General features: G+C 35.9%; 1 protein-coding gene and 1 non-coding gene across 3 annotated transcripts in view; both read left to right on the top strand.

Moving 5' to 3' along the window:
• NDC1 (NDC1 transmembrane nucleoporin) overlaps window positions 1-11,387 on the top strand; it is a 68,632-nt gene extending 57,245 nt beyond the window's left edge. Inside the window, exons 17-18 of one of the 2 annotated variants that reach the window (XM_077149583.1) lie at window positions 5,578-5,738; window positions 8,804-11,387. In XM_077149583.1, coding sequence (XP_077005698.1) covers window positions 5,578-5,738; window positions 8,804-8,867 — 225 coding nt within the window. In that variant the 3' untranslated portion in view covers window positions 8,868-11,387. The remainder of the gene's footprint in view (window positions 1-5,577; window positions 5,739-8,803) is intronic. The other variant, XM_077149582.1, reaches the window with a different exon arrangement.
• Window positions 11,388-15,497: 4,110 nt separating this feature from the next.
• LOC143675216 (U6 spliceosomal RNA) lies at window positions 15,498-15,604 on the top strand. Its single transcript, XR_013171459.1, has one exon. It is a non-coding gene; the product is annotated as a U6 spliceosomal RNA (small nuclear RNA).
• Window positions 15,605-19,055: the final 3,451 nt, after the last annotated feature.

Consider the following 19,055-nt stretch of genomic DNA (forward strand, 5'->3'; position numbering starts at 1 on the left):
ATCCTCCAGTTCAGAAATCCTATGTTCTGTCTCTCGAAATCTACCATTGTAAGTTTCCATTGTTTTTTTCATCTCTTCTACTGTGCCTTTCATTCCCATAAGTTCTGTGATTTGTTTTTTCAGACTTTCGATTTCTTCTTTTTGTTCATTCCTTGCCTTCTTTATATCTTCCCTCAATTCATTGATTTGGTTTTTGATGAGGTTTTCCATGTCTGTTCTTATATTCTGAATTAAATGTTTCAGCTCCTGTATGTCATTTGAATTGTTGGTTTGTTCCTTTGACTGGGCCATATCTTCAATTTTCCTAGTGTGATTTGTTATATTTTGCTGGTGTCTAGGCATTTAATTACCTTAATTAGTTTATTCTGGAGATTGCTTGTACTTCTTTTACCTAGGGTTTTCTTGCTGAATGAATTTGTTGTCTATCTGTTCTTTGACATTCAGTTCAGCTTTTTCTGTACCTCTAGCTTAGGTTTTGTTTAACATAGGAGAATTTATCAGTTCTTGTTTTCTTTTTTCTTGCCCTGCTTGCTGGTGCCTTTTTCCCCCCACCCTGAGGAGGGTCTACATAGGTATTATAGACCCCAGCTGAATTTTCCCAGCCCATCCTGGCCTCCTATCAGGAGGAAAGATTCATCTGGGTCGGTTTTCCCTGAGGGTGAGACCCAACAGATTGACAGACTTTCCTGTGAAGTCTCTGGGCTCTGTTTTTCTTATCCTGCCCAGTATGTGGTGCTTGTCTGCCTGCAGATCCCACCAGCATAAGATGATGTGGTACCTTTAACTTTGGCAGAGTCTCCCTGCTGGGGGTGTGGTGGAGTCAGAGGAAAGGTTGTAGGCTGGTTTTAATGGCTTCAAATTACCAAGCCTGATGTCTGAATTCCTTGAGAGAGGGATTCCACCTGAGTTGGGCTTCACCTCTCCCCTGGGGAAGGCACAGGCTCCAGACAAGCCCTCAAAATGAGTTTGTTTTTGCCTATGCCTGGGCAGTTGCAGCCCTAGGAGCCCTGCCGCTGCATCCAAAGGCAGTCAAGCCTTTGTAGAAACACAGCCACAAAAACCTCTTTTTCCTTCTCTTTTTTTCCTTTTTCCATCAGCTCTGCCCCCTTGGCACCGGGGCAAAAATGAGCGACCTCTGCTTTGACCAGGTTCACTTGAACTGGGGGCCTATTTTTAGTAGTCAGAATTTGTTAATTAATGCCACAATTGGCATTTGGTTGGGCTCAGTCCCTGCTGCTGGTAAAGTCTCTTTCCTTTCCCCTCTGCGAAGCAGCTGTGGGGGAGGGGTGCTGGCCACCACGGCTTGGGGAACTCATGGTTCTGGGGAGGCTTGCACCCAGTTCAGCTGGTCCAGAGGAGCTGTTCTGTATTGTTTCTGATTATGTAGTAGTTGTTCTGGAGGATGAACTAAAACATACACATTGCTAAGCTGCCATCTTGGCCCGGAACCTAAGCCATTCATTTTTAAGTTAACTATATTTAAAAGGAAACTTTATGTCACTAATGTAAAAGGAAAACTAGTTTGACTTACTATAAATAGAATACACATATATAGTCCCTTATATCAAACCCTGGGATGTATTTCAGAAATTTTTATTTAAAAAAATTTAATATAGTATGTGTATCGTATGTTACATAACACTCATTGGTATCTGGGATGGAATCCCCTTAATCAAATATTTTTTTCCGGTGAAATATTTGAATATTTATAATAAGTGAAATAAAGACAATAAATAGCCTTATGTCAGTTCAGGTCAGGGTTTCCTACCAGATGAGTTTAGGATGGGTCAGAGTTTCAAAAACTTTTTTTTGTTTCAGAGCTTTTGGGATTAAAGAATTGAGGAAGACACAAATTTGGATGAGAAAAAGCGGTATTTCAGAGCTTTTGGGATTAAAGAATTGAGGAAGACACAAATTTGGATGAGAAAAAGCGGTATTAAAGTCTAGCTTGATACTGTCCTTTGCTGAAGTCTCTGAACTTTTGAAGCCTACCAACCTTTGTTATAGCAAAGATTAGAGAATTGTTGTGGACACATTAGCTCCAAACTGAGAATTTCCCTTTTGATTTAACCTTAAAACACCATAAGTCTGTTGGACCTAATTTATTTATTGCATTTCTTTTTTTGCACAGTTCTGTTTGTAAGGATTGATATGATTTTTATTCATTTTTAGAATTTTTTCAAATAACAGAGAAATGATACATTTAAAAATTTTTTCAATAAAATTCATTCTCTTGCAATTATTCATGTAGGTCCATTGGACCTTTTAAAATCTAAGATATATTATAGGATCTTAGTGATTTCAATATCTCAGTATCTTGAAACAATTGGCTATTTGATCACCCTAGGAATTATTTCGTCATTATGCATCAATTATTCCCAACTGTGGTTAAACAAAAACTAATAAGAAAACAGAAGAATGATGAAATTGCCTAGTATTATATCATCTTTTAAGAAAAGGTAGAATAGAAGTCTGGACAAATTCCTTTGGAGTCTTTTTATTTTAGCTTTCATGGACTAATGAAATTTATTGATAATTTAGAATTTTATTACTTTCTGTCACAGTGGTAAAGAAAAACATACCCATATGTTAAATAATTATTTAGATTAGTTGGTAGATGAATGCAAAGAAACAGATAGCAGCACTTTAGATCAGCATAGTCCACATATTGAGATATAATGCAATTTACATATGTAACTTTATATTTTCTAGTGGTCATATTAAAAATTAAAAACAGAAAACTAATCTTAATAATGTTTTATTTAACCCAGTATAATTAATATGTTTTTTATCATGATAATCAATGTAAAATTATTAATGAGATTTTTTTTTTTTTTACTAAGTCTTTTAAATCTGGTGTGTGTTTTTCATATGCAGCATCTCAGGTCTCAGTTTGGACCTTCTGCCACATTTCAAGTGTCTAGTAGCTACGTGAGCTAGTGGTTACTGTATTAGACACTACAGCTCTAGATGTAATAATGATGGTGAAACTTACCATATAAAAGAAATTTCAGATTATGAGTCTTTAGATGATAATATTCTAGATGAATTTTCTCAAATTTAAGAATCTGTAAAAGAATAATGTTTTTAAGGAGACAAATAAATGTATATGTGGTTTTCTCATTTAGTAAGTCATTCAACATGAAAATTCTGAATTATCTCATTTTATTAAAAGGACACCTGACAGTATTCTTTGATCTTTTATGATATTTGTGCACCAAAATTTACTTTATATGGTTCATAAGTGGATAAGTGCAGCAGGTAGGATATGTATACAAAGGTTGGGAAGAAATAGATGTCAAAATGAAAAAGTCATTGGAATTCATCTTTGTAAACCTAAGTATGAAAATGAGTTTAAATTATGGTACAAAGAAAATGGCAATACTCTTAAAATTTTGAACTCTCAAAGTTTTCAGAAATGTTACGTTTTAATAGTACAGATACAAGAAAAAGAACCAGAAGTAGTGATAAGCTAGAACCTTTTAGAGATATATTTTCAATTTGAAATCAGAATTTACAAGAAGACTGCACTCGAGATTTATGCATAACAGCTGATGAGGAGCTGGTTGCATTCAAGGGCATTGTCTATTTCAGTGTAAATAGCTTCAAAACCTGGAAATGTGGATTAAAAATTTGAATTTGCTTATATTTTTATTTAAATTTCTATAAAGTTGTTTTACATTGTTTTGTTACTCTGTAAATTTTTCAAAAAAGGACTTTAAAATTTTTTTTAAAAAAAAAAGGATCGATTGGATCCAGGTAGTAAGTATTGATGATTATTTTTCCTGGTATACTTAAGGTTAATCAGAGAGATTGACAAAATTGAAAAGGAATGAACTCTCCCACTAGGATTCATAGTTATTAATGTTTCAGAAGTATTTCACTGAACACCACCTCCCATTTGTCCTAAAATTATCTCAAGTATGTCCCAGTCTTGGGAAAACACTCTTATAAATGACGGTTGAAGAAATAGGTAATTGGATTTGAAGTTACTGTGGCAGACTGAACATGCATCAAATTTTGTCCTTTCTCCAAAACCCACGAAACTATATATTAAAAGTACTTTTAAAAAGACATCTATCTATAAACAGGAGAGGAGCCAACAACAACAGTTTTCAAAGTTGGAAAAGCAGATGGTTGAGATAACTAACTAAGAAAATCCGAGAGGCAAATCTCAAGTTGGTAGTGGGAAAAGTACCAGGTACATCTGGAACCAAGGATGAAGGGACAGGCACCAAAATAAAGAGATTTGGGTGAGAGTTGAAAACCATTTAGATCCTCTCTGGAGGTTTATCCTCTAGAGAGGGTAGAATACTGCGTCTCTGGTCTGGGAGAGTCCAGACACAATTCTGGGTATTGTGCTAAAAGTATCAGGGATACAGAATGGTGAGATCCTTAATTCTCTTCCCTTTGTGGTCCAGAACTCTGGGGTCCAGGCCTTTCAGAGAAGAGAGTAGACGGCTCTTTTCTGGGAACTCTGACCAATCCAAGAAGAAAGAACTAGTGACTGAGTTGGGGTTCCAATGCAGCTGATGGCATTAAAAAAATAAAATCCATGCAGCTCATCTGTGATAAAGCCAGTAATTCCCAACCATGCATTCAGACAGAGTTGTTGGTCAGCTCCACTCTCACCAAAAATCATGAGAAAAGACTTCAGAAGTAGAAACTATTATCAGTAAAGGGAAAGAAAGCGGGTTGGAGGAAGCTACAAAAAAACAAAAATAAAACTTGAAAAACTTTGAAAGCTATCATCAAAATCCTCAGAAATGAGAGAGGGTACAGCATTCTTGAAACAAAAATTGGATGCCAAAATAAAAAGAAAATCAGATAGCATAAAAGACTTCTTCAGATGAAAAACATGATGGCAGAAATCATTTAAGTATTTTTTATTTTAGTACTTTTAGTGTTACATCCGTAAATAATAGGCTTATGCGGGTATTTCTTGGTTGTCACTTCAGACATCTTGTGTTGATAGGTTAAATGCATGTATACTTCCCTATCTTCATTTCTTTTTCCTAATATATTTGTATCACTTTTAAAATTATATTATCTATCTTTGGCCTTTAAAAGATACTTAAATCTATGTCTTGCTTATCAGCTATCATTAGAATCAGTTTTGCTGTGAGCGCTCGCTCTTTCCTTACCTCCTCTGGCTCATAGATGCTATATCATCTAGAGTCAAAAGGAAGATACACTAGTTTAATAAGTAACTTTATTTATATAAACTATATGGTCTTCTTTACTGCTCATAATAAAAGTACTCCTACCTGTCACACAACATAGGCAGAGTAGGATATCTGGTTTTCATTTTCTACTTCACATTTTCAAGCTTTTGAATTACAGCTCCTTTTTAGCAGGCAGGTCTAGACTATTACTGGACCCTATTAACTACTGAAATTGCTGATTCTCTCAACTGCATTGTTGTCAAGACTTTTGATTGTGACTCACGATCAGAAATATTTTATACTATGTCTGTTTTTATATGTATATGTAAAATAAAACTGCCTTGATATTGTGGACTAAATTGGCTTCCCGGATAATCTGAACTAATGTGTTTTCTGTCTTTTTTTTTTCTAGGCGGTTGACAAGTACTTCAAGCTTCCCCATGCTTCCAGTAAACCAGCCCGGATTTCAGGAAGTCTTGTGGACACTTCTTATAAAACATTAAGATTTGCATTCAGAGCATCACTAAAAACTGCCATCTATCGAATAACTACTACTTTTGGTGAACATCTGAAGTAAGTTTGCCTGTTTTGATCCATGGCAATCCACTTTCAGGTATTCTCCTGTGAAATAGGTGAGAATTAGACTCACCCATTGAAAGTGTTCTTTTGGGACCTTTATGATTCCCACTGTGAATTAACAGCTGGGATTTAGAATTAATATTTCTGTTTTAAAATTTGGCTTATCATGTAAGGTTTGGGGCTTTTTCCAAATGGACAATAGAGAGGATAGAAAGTTAGGAAAACAGCAAATATAATTTTATATATATATATTTTAAATTACCAAAACATTCTTAAGAAAGAAAAAGGCAAAAAAACATATACCTACCCAAAAAAGCAAATTAAAGGCAATTCTATTATTCTGTCTTGGTCAACAAACAAGACGAAGTGAGCATAGTATTCCATAAATGAGTCCTTGGTGCTTTATGAATCATGCTGGGAAAACAGCACCTTTAAAAACAGAACCAGAGAGAAAACCACAGTTGCCAAACCTGTTTATATTTGGCTTCATTGATGTTTATTGCTTTCTTCTCATGAAATAGCCTAGCTAGGCAGGATGAGGAATACTAGTCTATTAAGTTATGTTTATCATAATTATAAAAGAGCTTTAGAAAGCCTAAGAGATTGCTCTGCTTTTTCTGTATGCAGTCAGTAAATAGTTTAGAACGTCTTCATGCCACCTGCTTTGAGAAATAGTAGGGTATATGGCATTTCCTTTTACTTCCACGATACTGAACAGCAGTAGCAAATACTTATGGAACATTTTGGTTCTGTGTGGGAATATAAAAGATCTGTAGATAATCCTCTGTCCTTAAAAGGTATACTGACTTGTTTAAAAACAAACAAAACAACCTACTATTGAGTGCCTTCTAGATCTGTGCTGTCTTATGTGATAGCCTCATATGACTAAATTTATCAGTCACACCAGCCACATTTCAAGTGCACATATGACTAGTTGCTACCATATTGGACAGCACAGATACAGAACATTTCCATCATCATAGAAAGATGAGAGATATTCTAAACAGTGCTGTTATGGGCAAGTATAACATGGTTAGCACTTTACATGTTTTCTCATTTACTCTCCTCAAAGAGTCTGTGAGGTATAAAGATTGTCATAATTGTACAGATATAGAAACTCAGGCTCAGAGAGGTTAAGAACTTATCATCTAGTGAATGGTAGGACATGAACTTGAAATTGGGTCCTTTTTTGCTCCTAAAAATCCACCTTCTTTCTCTAAAAATTAGACTGCCCCCAAGATGTAGACTGGCGTATAGGATGCTCTCAGAAAGCATTCATTGATGAATAGATATGCTAAATTTTGACGATAGAACAAAAGCAGGGAGAAAAGAGGAAAATAGGGATTTATTAGCTAAGAAAGGGAGACAGATAGATGATTGATAAAATTATGAGAATGAAATTCTATCTAACTTCTTATTTCTGAGTATAGCCATATTTTATATATATACTAAAATCGATGAGCTCAGTAGAGACTGTAGAATGCTGGTAAGAATGTTAAGATGTGGGGTTAAAATTTTGGATTGAAGTCTGGTTGCACCATTGACTATCTGTAATTTGGGTAAGCTATCTAATGATTTTATTAAACTTTCCCAAGATTATGCAGCTAATAAATTACAGAACCAGATTTCAGCTCCAAATCTTTCTGACCCTAGTGTCCTATCCTTAGTGTCTATACTCAACCAATAGGCTATATTGTCTCCCCTAACCTCTAAACCTGTTTATCTTTCTGTGAAAGGGGACTGTTAATCCCTCTTTGCTTCATTTGGTATTAGTAAGGGTCAAATGGGGTCATACGTATGCAAAACCAACATGATGTAATACTGTGACAGCAGCTGTTACTACTGTAAAATACTCATTTGTTTACTACACAAAGCTCCACCTCTAAGAACCAGGTTTAAGTGAAGTAAATTCTTGATCCATGAAAATAACTCAAGCCAGTTATTCTTTGGACACACTCATTCAGCACCTAGTTACTCATAATTTAGGCAATTTGATTAACTGGTTTTCCAGCCTATAACATATTTAAATCTGTTTCAAAGGCAAAAACTGTTACTAGAGTTAGGAATACTAACTAGAGTAAGGGGTAGTTCACTGTCTGTTAGCAGAGGGAAGTGTCATGGGAAAAGCATCAGACTAGGAGTTGAGAAGTTCTGAGCTATTTATCTAGAGACAAACAGTCTTGCTCACACCTTGAGGGTGTTTTGCATAGTAACAAACTTAAAATGGTTCAGACAGAGATGGGTACATGGTTTTAAAAAGCAGAGCTATATATGAGGCATTTTAGGGTAATTTCTAGCAAAAATTTAAAAATAAAACAGTTTTGAACTTAAACCTGGTGATCTTCAGTTATTTGGAATTTTATCATTCAGTAATGAAGTGTCACAATTCAAGAACTAGAAAGCCAAAATCTTTCATTGTATTTAATTTTTGTCCAAAAGTTTAAAAGAACGTTTTATACTAGTCTCAGTGTATATATATGCCTTAATTCTGTCAAGGTAATGTATTTTATTTTTGTGGGGGCGAGGATGGGGTTAAAACTCAATTTCTCCATTCAGGACATAACTTATGTTCAAAGGGAAAAGTAAATCTAAACCACCAAGCTGTTACCTTTGAAAACGATTAATGGAGTCTATTGTGTTTTAACCAAACATTTTAGTTTAAAGGATTTTATATTAAAGGCAATTCAAATACTCCACAACTCAAAGATAATGTTGGAATCTGGTTTAAATAAAATAATAAAATCCAGAAAATGTAGTGCAAGCCCTGGAACTCTGCACAGCAGGTTCCACAGCAGAGCAGGTTAAAACTGATGCCTTCACTTGTCAGTCTTAATTTGCTTTGGTCTTTCAGAAGGTAGGAGCATGCCATTATTGAATGTAAGCCCTCCTCCTCATTAAATTAAGGAGGGTTTTCATCCAGCTTCCTCAGAAGTACTAAATAAGTGAAGATTTCTATTCATTTTTAATTGTTTTGAAAAATATTGACTCTGTGCTCTGTGGTTCACTTAATATGCTTAATGTAAAATAAAGCTTATGCTTTGAATTTATGTTTCATTTAGTGCTGTGCAAGCATCTGCAGAACATCAGAAAAGACTTCAACAGTTCTTGGAGTTCAAAGAATAGTTAAGTAATATAAACTGTGTTCATTATGCTGCTGATACAACTACAGATGGGAGAGTAAATGTTCAGCATTCTTGGATCAGAAGAAAATGGACTAATTAGATGCTTCCTTTGTCATAGTGGTTGCTTTGAAAACTATACTTTAATGGGAGAAATCATGGAAAGAAATTCTCAACAGAATAACTGAAAACTGCCTTTTCTGTACCGATTGCTTTTTTGTGTGTGTGGTATAATAAAGTCTTTATTCAGTTTTACAGAAACATCTATGACAGTACTAAACTTAATAACTTGAAAATTTTTAGAATTTACTTTTGAGAAGAATTAAGTCAGTTCAGAGGGTAAAATAAATTGACATAGTCTTCCTTTCTAATCATTCTAATCTCTGTAAGCTTGAAATACATAAACTTTTAAAAGAGTAGTTTCTATTTACTGAAGGATAAAAATGGTAACAGTGGAGAAAAGTTCACAGAAAAAATATTGTCTAAAGGACATATTTTGTTAATCTGTTAGGTTGTGTTTTTGTTTCCAGGGACAAATTAAATTTGCATGATTGTCCAAAAAAAATCTCAACTTACAGATGCTAACTCTATATAAAGGAATGTGGAAAAAGTTCTTAAGTTACAATAAACATTCACATTTGGTTTTAGAAAAACAATTGCCCGACATCTATGAATTTATTTTGTATCATGCTAGTAAACAGTAAGTGTATGGGTATTTTCCCAACTAGTTTTGCTTTCTTTTTCTGGAACAAAACATTAAGTGCTTGCAGAGTTTTTCAAGTGAGAGAAAAAAATTTCTAAGAAAAGCCAGGAAACTTTCCCTTTTTTCCCAATCCTTCATCTACATTAGATCAGATTATTTTGCAAAGCTTGTCTGGCTTCACAGAGAGAGAACAGCCTCTGTTGTGTTAACTGGCTAATTAAAATATATTAGGAAAATCTTTACAGCCATAACCAACAGTCATCAAATAGCAAGTGAAACCAAAACAACATAGGAAATACTGTGCCTGGGAGTACGTACTGTCTCAAATGTGAACAAGGTAACTTATAATTTATTAGATCAGCTTCTTAGGAGATGAAAGATTGGAAATTCTACTGATAAATATTCACTGGACTTGCTTTGGACTGAAATGCTTCCTTTTAGTTCTTTTCTTATTACCTTTCCTCTCTTGTGTCCCCCAGTTTTTCTTTAAAATCAGCACAGTATTGTATATGAATCTTTCATGTGGTATATATGTCTACCATTTGTCCGATTCCTTGATGTACTATATCTTTATGGTAGATTATTTTGGCTGTAGGCCCTATTGCCCCTTCAACCAAGCACATGCCAAATTGTAAATGAGTTCCGCTGCCCTTTACAGTGTCTTTATGAGATAGTTCCTCAGTTGTCAAGTACTTTTTTGATTTTTAGGCTATTGACATTTTATTTTGTCTTTGTGTCTGAAGTTGATCTCTTTTTGAATGTAAAAGTTAAATTTCAAGTGTGAAAGTCTCTTACAGATGGCCAGAAACATGTGCCTAAATTGACTGAGAACTGTTGTATTCCGTTGCTTAAAAGCTATTTAAGCCTTTTGTATTCCATTCTCTGCTGCCCTTTACTGAGGCATTTTGGGAGATAGGGGACCTTTAACCTGCTACTTCCATTAAATAACTGTGGTATTTACCCTGTCGCATTCCAGAGGCAGAAGATGGGATGATTCCTTTAAACATTGACTTGCTGGGATAAAATATTTACCTAGGTTTAGAATCTTGTCATTTCCCAGATAATTTGAACAAAGACATATTTTATGAACAATACGAATGTTTTTGATGAGTTCATCCCTGTTTGTGCTGTGTACAAAATACAGGCCACTTCAAGTCTACCTATTGGAGATTTAGGAATTGCATCTCCAAATCTGTATTTTATTTAGTAAGGGAATCAGTTTTTTTAATTCATTGTGTGTTGATAACCTACCCACCATCTCTTGGGGCAAGGGTGTGGCTCAATCACCTGTAGGAAAGGAAGCTCCTCCTGTGTACAAGAATAAGGAGGTAGGGAGGCCCAGAGAAGTATTTGATGAGGTCTCATCCTACCTCTGAGCTCACAGATGTTATAACATTGACCAGAAAATTAGAGGGTTCACTAAATGCCTTTCTCTGGCTATTAGTACAAACATGATTGTATCAGCTCTTGTAGTGTTTCCTTGATCCTTATAGAAAGTATAAATCCACATAACTTCTCTTCAGAGAATGGGGAAACTGTCCTAGAATAAAACTTGTACAGCTGAGTGGGCATGATGGGCAACAACTTGGTACTTTGCTAGATTTGTTTCTTGGTAATTGTTTTTGTATGTCTTTCTGTAAATATTTATGGTAATCTGTTTATATCTTTTTTATATCACTGATGCTAAATTGGATAGAAAAATAGGCAATAAAAATGGGATTATTAATAGAAATTTGTGTCTGCAAGGTCAATTATTTAATTTCTGGGATGTGTGTGTGTGTGTTTCCTTAGCCATTTCAATTCAGTTTCAGAGTCTTTGCTTATTAAGCCTAGAAAGTTTTAACTTCTTAAGAAATCAGCTTTTACTCTCAGCTGATACATAATCTGTGTTTAATGGTAATTTGAACACTTGGTTGCCTTGCTGTTTTCTACCAAAACTAAACTAGAGTGCGGGTGCTAAAAGCCGTTTCATACACAGAGATACCGAATAGTGTTTCTAAATGGGTCATAGTTCCCTTAGGCCAACAGTATTTCTATCAATTTAAATTAGTCTGAACACCTCTAGGTAGTTACTAAGGCCTTCAAATCCTTCTCTTGCTTTTAACCCCATAGTCATCTTTCTTTTCAATCAAAATCTTAAAACAAAAATGGCCTTTTTCATTACTTACAATCCACCTGTTCTTGTAAGTTACTGACCACCATTTTTAAATAAGCAAAATCTTTATTATTTTGAGGAACAAGAAGGGAAATGGACACGTGCATGCCTCCTATAATTCTCAGTCATGCTTCTGAGCAGCACTAGCAGTTGCTGCAGTGATGTGCAAATTGATGTGGAGCTAGTTAATTATTGAGACACATTGAAAGTGTCTATCATGGCCCAATTATTAGGTATAGATTGGGCTGTAAAGGAAACACGGTCCTTGCCCTGAAGGAGTTTATAATCTAATACAGTGGTGTTTCTAACTTGGTATGCATCAGAATCACTGGGGGGATGCTTATAGGATGTGCAGTGCTTGGGCTCCACTTCATTGGAAATTCTGATTCAGAAGATCTGGGCTGGTTTCCAGGGGATGCAGTTTTTAACAAGTACCCCAGATGATTCTAAGCAGGTTGTCTAAGATTCACCCCATGAAACAGGCTTATTCTAGGTCAATGGTTCTCAAAGTATTGTACATCAGATTCACTTGGAGAGCGTTAGAACAGATTGCTGGGCCCCACTTCCAGAGTCTCTGATCGAGTAAGTCTGACGTGAGGCCTGATAATTTGAATTTCTCACAACTGTCTAGGAGATGCTGAATGCTGCCAGTCAGGAGACCATACTTTGAGAACCTCTATTCTAGTGAATTTTCTCTCAGATGTGTGTTCAAAGTATGCATACCATCATTTGCTATAGGGTTCAACCATGCAATTAATTTATTGGATAGATCTCATAGGTTATGCAGGTATGCCCACACATATTCAGGCATTCATATGTTTATCTTGAAATTGCAGCTGGTGATATGACATGAGTTTATCTTTCCTACTATTATTTGCTGATCCTTATTGTTCCCTTTGCCTGCATTTCTGTCTTCTTGGCAAAGTTCCCATTTTTTAGAAAATGCTTAACCTTCCCACTTACTCCCAGCTAGATTTCTCTGTGTTTTCTAAATACTTAATTATTCTTTTTTTGGCCTTATCACCTTGAATTGTAACTAAACTGATTATGAATCTATTTCCCCTCATAGACTTTTGAGCTCCATTAACAATAGTTTTCCAATGAATAAATGAAAGTTAGCAGTCCTTTCTTAGATTATTTTCGTTTTAATCATAAGTAGCACAGACCCACAATCCTTAACTGCAATTCTGAAGTCCAGAGAGTTTTTTTTTAATTGGTAAGTTCAGTGACAATTTATTTGGCAGTCAAACCTGACTTAGACTGCCTTGAGACTGTTTTTAGATTAAGTTATTTTACTTACATTTCACTGTAGAATGTTTATGAGGTGCTGTCCCAGACCCCTCTAGGGTATTAGTAATACACATCACTAACGTCTTTATTCTGAAACATCTGGCCTTAGGAGTTTAAGATAAGGAACATAGGCCTGATTTTGTAAAATCTGTTAATTCTTCCATTCATTCAGCATTCCCTCACTGCCTGCTGTATACCAGCATTGATGGTGCAAAGTTCAGACGTTGCCCTCAAGGAACTCACCAACTTGTGTGGGAGAAGTAAAATAGAAGCAACCCATGTTTACAAAGAATGCTTTTTACTTATTTAGAAAACTGATGTGGGAGTGCAAGAGTAGTTCAGTGGTAGAATTCTCGCCTGCCATGCCAGAGACCCGGATTAGATTTCCAGTCCATGCACTCCCCCCCCCCCCCGAAAAAAAAAACAGACAAGCAAAACAAACAAAAATTCAACAAATGGTGCTGCAATAATGGAATACTCACGTATGAAAAAGAATGAAATATGACCCCGTCATACACCTTACCCAAAAAAATCAACAAAAAACCCCGATGTGTCTTGCTATTGGTGTCTGGTTGTTCTTTGAATATCTATTCTATTCCTGTCCTGCTTTAGGCAACAGCTTTTGCTCTAGGATAGAGAATGTTTGCAGTCTAGGATACAGAATGTTTCTTCACCCACCTCCTTAGTGGATCCTTTCAGGATTAAACATGACATGTCCCTCAGATGCCCTGAAGCTGGCCTTCTGTCACCTGCCTGATTTTGCAGACCTGTGAGGTTGCACCTTGCCTTCAGGTGCTCATGCTTTTCCTGTACCTCACATATGTTACCAGATATGGTTGAGTGGCCCTTGCAAGTGATCCTGGAGGTCAAGAGGTTCTGGAAGACCTATGGGAATTTTTTGGTAGAGAAATATTACAAGGTGACCTCTAAATTACAGTCCTTTACCTTCCTAGTCTTTTAAAGATAATTGACTCTCAACTGGTTTATCCTTTTTTATCTCACAAACCATTAGTAACGGTGGTTTAAAGTCTTAACAAATATTAAACACGTCCCTTCCTGATTGTATCATGACTCTTAGTTGCAAGGAACTCGATTCCCTCCTCAAGTTAGCCTAAGTATAAAAAGAGGAGTTGATCCTAAGTTGGGCACTAGGACAGATTACTTCTGTGCCCCATGAAGAACTTGGAAAGCTGAACAGGATCTTTAAATGGTTGTTTGCTTCCTGCATTAATGTTTTATTTTCTCTCCCTGCCAACTGGCTTTCTGACACTCCCTGCAGCTAACCTCTATCTACCTCCTGAGTTTACATGTCATAGACAGGTGTTTCTGAGTTCAACCAAAATTCTCAGTGCAAAGAAATGAGCCCAAATGGATCAGGTGTCCAAAAGATACCTGGCTTCAGGGACAGGGTCATGCAGTGCCATATAGCTTCCAGGAGCCTCCATTTGTTGATCAGGACAGGGTTGGGAATGGGGGAAGTTCCCAGAGCCTCCCAGATAGGGGAATAAATTAGGGTTCAGGGCCTGTGAGAAGGGGGCTGGTAGTCCCCTTGCTTTGGCCTGGGACCTCAAAAGTCTGCACTGTAGGAGAAAGGATGAAGAGAAAGTAGATGTACTTTGCCCTAATTGGAACTACAGTCCACTGAGAATCTTCATTAAATTGAATTGTGATTTCTGCCAGTGTTTCCAGGTCCTGGCAGAAGCTGTCATAAATCCCTTATGGAGGAAAAGAACCCTAGGCCTCAACTGTTTTCTATAAACAGCTACAGTGTCTGTACACAATTAAAAATGGCCAGACACAAGAAGAGATGAGACAACATGAATGAAAACCACAAAAGCAGCAGACAATAGAATAAACCCATAGGGTCTTCAGGTATTAAAGCTATCATACACTTAAATGTAATTATAATTAGTGTGTTCAGTAAAATTAAAAAACAAAGCTCCTAGTTTGTCAGAGAGGATAGCTTGAACCAAAAAAATTCTAGACCAGAAAAAAAAAAACAGGGTAACTAAAATTAAGGAGTCAATGAATATATTTAACTGCAGATAAAACAGATTAAACACAGCTGAAGAAAATTACTTGGAAGATAGAGCAGAGGAAACTCCAGAATAAAGCATAAATAACAAAAAATGAAAATACAGAAGACAGATTAATACATACATGATATGTATTAATATGTGAGAGAATCATAAATGTATGTGGAATTCTGAGAGGAGAGGGAGAGCTAATGGAGCAGAAGAGATTTAATAGTTAAGAACTTTGCAAAATTGTGGCTAGAGGGAAGTACCTTGAAACTAGAACTGTATTCCAGTAGCCTTGTTTCTTGAAGATGATTGTATAATAATATAGCTTTTAGAATGTGACTGTGTGATTGTGAAAACCTTGTGTCTGATGCTCCTTTTATCTAGGGTATGGACAGATGGGTAAAAAATATGGATAAAAAATAAACAAGTAATGGGGAACAAAGGTTAAAAATAAATTGGGTAATGCTCACTTCAGCAGCACATATACTAAAATTGGAATGATACAGACAAGATTAGCATGGCCCCTGAGCAAGGATGGCATGCAAATTCGTGAAACATTCCATATTTTAAAAATAATAAATAAATTAATAAATAAATAAATTGGGTAGATGGAAATACTAGTGGTCAATGAGAGGGAGAGGTAAAGGGTATGATATGTACGTTTTTCTTCTCTCTTTTTTCTTTCTTTTTCTGGAGTGATGCAAATGTTCTAAAAAAATGATCATGTGATGAATAAAATGATGAATACACAACTGTGTAATGACATTGTGAGCCACTGATTGTACACCATGCATGAAATATTTGTATGTTAAGAGTATTTGTATGTTAAGTTTTATCAATAAAAATATTTTTTAAAAAAGAACTTTCCAAGTTGATAAGACATCAGGCCACATATTCAAAAGACTGTGTAACTTCTCAACAGAAAAGTAAAAAGAAACTCACACTGAGGCACGTCATAGCAAAAGTGCTAAACATTAAAGACAAAGAGAACATCTTAAAGGTAGCCATAGGGAAAAAACCTCTTTCAAACGAGCAAGAAGTAGACTGCTATCATCTCAACAAAACAAGTGAAGTCAGAAGACAATGTAATCATGTTTTGAAGTGCTGAATGTAAACACTTTCATAAATTACATACCCAGCATGAATCTCCTCCAAGAAGAGTGGAAAAATAAAGACATTTTCAGACAAACAAAACAGATTTCATCAATAGGCTGCACTAAAAATTATTAAGGTACTATTTAAGGAAGGGTGGTCAGAGAATCATAAAAGGAATTGGGGACAACTGAAAATAGTAAAAGAAAAAAAGGTGAATATGAATATTGACTTATGAAATAATATCTAAAGGGTTATGTACATAATATATAAACATAATTTATAAGCAGCACAATGACATATGAGAGTATTGGGGAATTAAAAGGTCTTTATATTACCTGGGAAGACAATGAAAGTGCCAATTGATTGTGCACTTTTATATATTAAAAATGTGCATTTTAGAATAGTTGGAATTAGAAATAATGAGAAAAAAGATCTAGTAAAGGTAGGACAAATAGAAAGCACATGGTAAGATATAGGTTAATGCTTGTTTCAGTTTACTAAAGATGCTAGAATACAATATACCAGAAATGGGTTGACTTTTACGATAGCAATTTCTTAATTTACAATCTACAGTTCTTAGGGTGAACATATCCCAATTAAGGCATCAAAGGGGCGATACCTGGACTCTGAAGATAGACTGCAGGCATCCAGGACACCTCTGTCACATGGGAAGGTGCATGGCTGGCATTTGCTCGCCCTTCACACCTGGGTTTCATTGCTCTCAGCTTCTCATTCCAGTGGCTTCCTCTTTGTGTCCTCTCTCAGCTTCTCCAGGGCTTTTTTCTCTTAAGCTCTCTTGGCATTTTCTGTCATTTATCCTCTCATAAAGGACTCCAATAAAAGGATTGAGACCCATCTTGAATGGGGTAGGTCACATCTCAAATTAAAATAACCTAGCCGAAAGGTCCCACCCACAACAGGTAGGTCTGCATACACAAGAATGGATTAAAAGAGCATGGCTTTTTCTGGATACATGACAGCTTCAAACCAGCACAAGCCCCAGTATATCTAATTTCATTAAATATAAATGGACAAAATGATTTAATTAAAAATCAGAGATCACCAAACATTTAAAGAATTAACCCCAATCCATCTCAAATGCTTCCTAACATAGAAAAGGAGGGAACATGTCAACTCATTCTATTAGGCCAGCATTACCTTGATACCAAAGGTAGATGAAGATTTAAGAAGACACGTAAACTTTTGAATATAGATGCAAAAATCCTCAGCAAAATACTCAGCAAAAAACCTCATCCACAGCACATTAAAAGAATTATATGCCATGACCAAATGGCATTCATTTCAGGAATGCAGGGATGATTCAACATAAGAAAGTAAAGTCAATGTAGTACAAACTGTATTAACAGAATGAAGGGAAAAAAAACACGTCACCATCTCAATAAATGCAGAAAAAGCATTTGATGAAAGCCAACATCCTTTCATGATAAAAACACAGAAAACTAGAAATAGAAGTTAAATTCCTCAATATGGTAAAGGGCTTATATGAAAAACACACAGCTACTCTCATACTCAACAGTGAAAGACAGAAAGCTTTCTCCCTAAGATCAGGAACAAGACAAAACGCCATCTTTTATCACCGCTATTAAATATTGTACTAGAAGTTCTAGCCCAGAGCAATTAGGTAAGAAAAATAAATTAAAAGCAACAAAATTGGAAAGGAAGAAGTAAAACTATCTCTATTTCCAGACATGATCCTATATGTATATATAGAAATTTCAAAATACACACACAAAAAAACAACTGGAGTTGCTAATAATGATTTCAGCAAAGTTGCAAGGTACAAGATCAACACTCGAAAATCAATGTATTTTTCTACATCAGCAACAGACAATCATAAAATGAAATTAAGAAAACAATTATATTTGTAATAATGTCCAAAAGAACAAAATACTTAGAACTAAATTTCACAAGGGAGGTAGTATTAGTTAGGGTTCTCAGGGAAAATGAACCATCAGGAGATATCTGTAAATGAGATTTAGAAAAGTGTCTTATGCAACCGTGGGGATGGAAGAGTCCAAAATCTGTAGGGCAGGCTATGAACTGGCAGCGTTGATGAAGGTTCTTAACAAACTCACCAGGAGAGGTTGGCTGGTTGAAGCAGAGAGAGAGATTCTTTCCTCTGAATTCTCCTTAAAAACCTTCAGGTGATTAGATTAAGTGTCACTCATTGCCGAAGACACTCCCCTTAGACAACTGCAGATGTAATCAGCCATGGGTGCAACCAATGTGCTCATGATTTAAGTTTATGAAATGTCCTTACAGCAACAGATAGGCCCAGTGCTTGCTTGACCAGATGGCAGGCACCATCACCTAGCCCAGTTAACACATGAACCTAACCATCACAGAGGTGAAAGTCTTGTACCCTGGAAACCACAAACCAGGCTGAAAGAAATTAAAGATGACCTAAATAAATGGAAAGACATCCTGTGCTCATACATTGGAAGGTTTAATATTGTCAAATGTTCTACTGATTCAACACAATCCCTATAAAAATACCAATGGTCTTTTTACAGAAGTGGAAAAACTGATCGTCAAATTCATATGGAATTGCAAGGGGCCCCAAATAGCCAAAATAATCTTGGACAAAGTTGGAGGACTTATATTTCCAAATTTCTAAATTTATTACAAAACAACAATATCAAGACTGAGTGGCACAGACATAAAGGTAGACATAGAGACGCATGGAATATAATTGAGTGATTGGAAATAAACCCATAACCTGTGGCCAATTGACTTTTTTGGGGGAGTGGCGGGATGCATGGTCTGGGAATGGAACCTGGGTCTCCCACATGGAAGGTACACATCCTACCATGGAACCACCTGTGCACCTGCCAATTGACTTTTTCTTTATTTTTTTTGGCAGGGGGGTGGTGGTGGGCGGTGCGGTGCGTGGTCAGGAATTGA

This window comes from Tamandua tetradactyla, chromosome 2 (assembly GCF_023851605.1).
Source record: "Tamandua tetradactyla isolate mTamTet1 chromosome 2, mTamTet1.pri, whole genome shotgun sequence".
NCBI classification, from domain to species: domain Eukaryota; kingdom Metazoa; phylum Chordata; class Mammalia; order Pilosa; family Myrmecophagidae; genus Tamandua; species Tamandua tetradactyla.